General features: G+C 30.7%; 1 protein-coding gene across 1 annotated transcript; it reads right to left on the reverse strand.

Annotated features, from left to right (window-relative positions):
• Positions 1–769: 769 nt before the first annotated feature.
• On the reverse strand, positions 770–1,902 carry LOC127905766 (uncharacterized). The gene is made up of 4 exons (XM_052455789.1): positions 1,882–1,902; positions 1,649–1,800; positions 1,023–1,535; positions 770–899 (listed from the first exon to the last, which is right to left on the reverse strand). The coding sequence occupies exons 1-4, from the start codon at positions 1,900–1,902 to the stop codon at positions 770–772; spliced, it is 816 nt and encodes a 271-aa protein (XP_052311749.1).
• Positions 1,903–4,489: the final 2,587 nt, after the last annotated feature.

Below are 4,489 nucleotides of genomic sequence, written 5' to 3' on the forward strand. Positions count from 1 at the left end.
TATTGTTGTTACTTTTAAGCTGTGAACATTTTGCAAATACTTTTGTTGGAAAGAATTAAATCCTTTTTTTAATACATATCTAGCAACTTTGTGCTGTTAGTTCTATTCATCACACCTTATGTTAAGTGACTAAAATTATGGGTTGATCTGATCAGCAATATTTTTTATAAACTGCATCTTTATCTACGGTAATAGGAATGTTTAGAGGAAATAAAAAGTGACAAAAAGATAGGACCTTTTTAATATGTTTACAAAAGTTATTATGAAATGTCTATTTGTTTGTTTTGAGTTGTAACAATGGGTTATATGCTTCATTAGTACCGACCGTAGACAAAGAATTATGAATGTTAAGAATATCATTTGCGATAAATTATTTGTTGTCTTCAATTTTTTTGTCACATGGTATCATGATATTTAAAAAATATGGCAAGAATTTTTAGGACACCAGTTGAAAAAGCTCTTTGGTATTGTTTATGGACAAATGATATGTTTCGGCTGCACACATATTACCTTAGATTTTTGAATTAAGCTTTAAGCATTAATACAACTGGAATATGGATTTTGACAATATACTTTTATAGATTTGAGTGAATGGATGAACAACGAAATAAATAATATGAAGTAAAGATATGTGCAGACAAAAGAGTATAGTGAAAAAGGTATAAAGGTAAGAATGCAAGTGTTTTAATTTGTGCCAATAAAGTTTTTCTGGAAAAGCATGATAGCAGGTAAGATGAGATAATTTAAAAGGCAAGTCAGTTAAAATTACCTAATCATGGTCTTGTTTAAAAGGGCGTTGACGTTTGCTTGGTGGATCATTTGCCTCAGCGATGGCTGATGTATCACGGTCAAGTGGTGCGAATTCACCTTGAAGATCAGCCATAACAGCTATTGCAGAGCTGTTGATCCAAAATAAATTAGTAAGTTATGTATCTGCTACTGATAAAACCAAAAGAAACAATGAACATTGCTGAAATTGAAAGGCAACAACTTTTAAATGAGAGAAAGGAGCAGCTTGTCACCTTTGAATAGGCGTTTCATCTTCAAACAACAACTGTCTTTTGGCTTGTGATGGAAAAGGACCAACCATACATGGTTGCTTTGGGAACACTTGTGGCTGTTGTAAGAAATTAGCATTAGTTTTAGATGGTGGAACAGGTGTTGGTGTTGTTGGGTCTAATGGAGAGGCAACTTTAGAGGATGATGAAGCTGCTTGATTATTAAGAGGAACATCAACAATATGCAGCTCTGGTTCATCAGGCAAAGGGGGAGCTTCAGCAGTTACAATGTCGTCAAAAACATTAGTAACAATGATGTCACAACGGTTAACAACTGAGCGAAAAGCTCTAAATCTCAGCTGGAAAATCTTGTCCTTGTTTAATTTTTCAATCATGGGAGGTGGGATGCAATCAATAAACCCTTTGTCATAGAGATAGCAATGGGCAGAGGAGCCAAAGAAGTTTTCAACAGTTTTTCCAACCATTAGAAATGTTGCAACATCATTGCCATCAGTCACAATACAATCAACTTTAAACCTGATAAAATGTTTAGAAATGAGATACATAAATATAAGATACTGTTAAAAAGATGCAAAGAAAATTTATAATTTAGTTTGAGACATGAAAAGCAATAGAAAAGAACTCTTAACCATGGAACCGGCGTTACTTCATTGTGTTCAATGCATCTAAAAATTGTGCCTTTGTCAAACAATGATTTTGTGCATAAAGGGCAGCTTTGATACCACCATCCTCTATGAAGATCATAGTCAGCTATGGAAGCTTTGTATGTACATCTTTCGCTCTACACATTATTGAGAAAAAATATAGTTTTATGTGTATTTATAAAGAACAAAGTAAACGAATGAGATTATTGTTGACATACTTTGTGTTCATATGGATCCATACAAAGAATTTCTTTGATAGTCTTCCTGTTTTCATTTATTTGTTGTTCGATGGATCTAACGGCATTCATGGAAGCAGGGAGTTGATAGACCTCAACCGGCAACTGATTATGGCTGAGAATAGAAGTAGTTTAATGTCAAAAGGAAAAAATAATAATTGAAGAAAATAAGCGAGATTAAAAGAAAAGAAAAAGAGCTAGCTTACTGATGCTTATATGGAAGAATCTCTGGAATTTCTGGGTTGAAATACCAGAAGGAGGCAACAGTGCTAGCAAGGTTTGGTTTTCCTGCGAGTAAAAGGAAGCAAATTGATTTAAATTATTTTAAAATAAGTTAAATGATGCAAGGTGCAAATAGATGGAAGGTGCACTTAAGAATTGTGAAAATTTGAAAAGCAATATTTGATAATACAAACCTTTAAACTCAGTGACTCGAAAGCCAGCAAAAACAACAATAATTGGATTTGTGTGTTCATGCAAAACAAAATCATCAAAGCTTTTAGCAACGTCGCCCCAAAGAGTTATCCTAAGTTCATCGCCCCTGCACAAAAGATAAAAAGTAAAAAATAAGGCTATTAAAGTTGTTATAGCAGATAGAATAAGCCAAACATGATATTTTCAATGATAAACTCTTTTTTGTCTGTTATGTCTTGACCTCGAACCAACACTTGCTCAAGTGGTTGAATAGCTTTTAATCGACCGAGTACATCTTATGATTAAAAATTTAAAACATGTTAGCAATTTCAAAAACAAATCTAATAAGGTAATTAAAATGCATCATGAATTTTTTTTGTTGTTGTTCATACCAGTGAGTGTTCTTGATCCTTTTTCTTTAGTCAACAAATGTGCAAAGTCGATGAAGTTAAAGTAATGGCGTGGTACTTGGGGTGTCAGTGGATTAAGCCTTGCAATTTTTGTGTCAGACTTAAGATCAATAACGACTTCATGGGCAACAACGAAGTTGGTGTATCTATTTTCATATGTATAGAATCCGTTGATTTGGTAGTAATCACCTTCAATAATAGAAGTAGCAAACAACTGTATATCCTTGCCTTTAGCTGAGCCCTGTATTGCGTTACCCTATGGAATCATGATGAAAACTATTATAAATGAGATAGCATTAAAATTGAGCACAAAAAATAAAGTTTAAAGCTAAAAATGATTCATTAGTCATATAAAATAAAAATTATTTGACAATTTTTAGTCATATAATTAATTATATTATAAAATATAAAATATATTATAATGATAATGATAATCAAATTATAATTAGAAATTGAAGTCAATTCTTGCTATAGTTGTATCACACATTGCTGTCATGTTTTTAATTAATAAAATAAAATGAATACATTTTACAAATAATTCATTCAACCATGGTCTCTGCGTCATGTTATTTTTAAAACCTACACCACTGTCATGTTTGTTACAAAGGGTAAAAATAAAACATAGACGTACCAGAAGCTTTGTTTTGTAAAAATATTGAAAGGTTATTTACTTGAAAAAATAAAAGAAACATTTGATGATACCAAATGGATAATACTTAAGTTTTGTTTTTTTTTTTAATTCAATTGTAAAAACAGTGTTCAATTTGAGATTAAAGTTTGTAAAAATTAAAGGGTAAAGATAAGGAAGTCTATTGTTTTTTATTTAGTACATGGAATCCTGCGGACATCCTTTTGTAATCAAAAGACTATTCTAATGTGTTTTGCAATAGTAGTTGGTATAATATTATTTTAGATATAAAAAAGTACACATATCAGAAATATATTATAATCATTCTATTATGCAATGGAAATTTTTTTAAGAAATTAGACTCTCATGAATAGATTTGCATAGTGCACATTATTGTAACCTAAATGTAATCCGATTACCAAAAATAGAGCTCAAATCACAAAGTTGTTTAGACTTTAGATGATGATTATTCAACAACTTATTAGACTAATTAATTAAGTTTTTCAGGTTGTGTTTAGTGTAAAGACAGGGTTGACAAACGTTGTTCAATAATGGTAAAGACAGGTTTAAAAAGAATTAAATCCTATATTAAGAATGTAAAATTTAAAAAGGATTCAATGTAGAATCATACATTAATATAATGTAAAATTGCAGATTTTAAAAAAAATAATAGAATAACAAATAGCAATTCTATGTTTTTAAAACAGTAAAAGAAATTGGAAAATAGTTATAAAAACCAAAGTGTAAAAGATGAGTTTACCATATTATCAGCAAATAGGCAATTAAAACTACTTGTCTGACCATTAAGCTTAGGAATCCAAACACGGCAAACTCTAGCACGAAGGGATGTGTAAAAGGTGTATTTTTTTATGTTTTGGATAGATAGCGCCATGATCCTGAGAGAGAAAAAAAATATAAAATAAGAACTAATGATTTTAAATTTGAAAGGAATTTAATTTACAATATACGAATAACTATAAAACGCTACAAATGCAATGTAAAAATGTGAAGTAACGTCTTACAAATGTATTAATGAGGCTAATTAAAAGGCGAGCAAACAAAGGGGGAAAAGAAGGAACACTTCTGAAGGCAAAGTTGAAATCTAATCATCTGTAAAAGAGCGATGGATAAACAATAA

Source organism: Populus trichocarpa, chromosome 9 (assembly GCF_000002775.5).
Source record: "Populus trichocarpa isolate Nisqually-1 chromosome 9, P.trichocarpa_v4.1, whole genome shotgun sequence".
NCBI lineage: Eukaryota > Viridiplantae > Streptophyta > Magnoliopsida > Malpighiales > Salicaceae > Populus > Populus trichocarpa.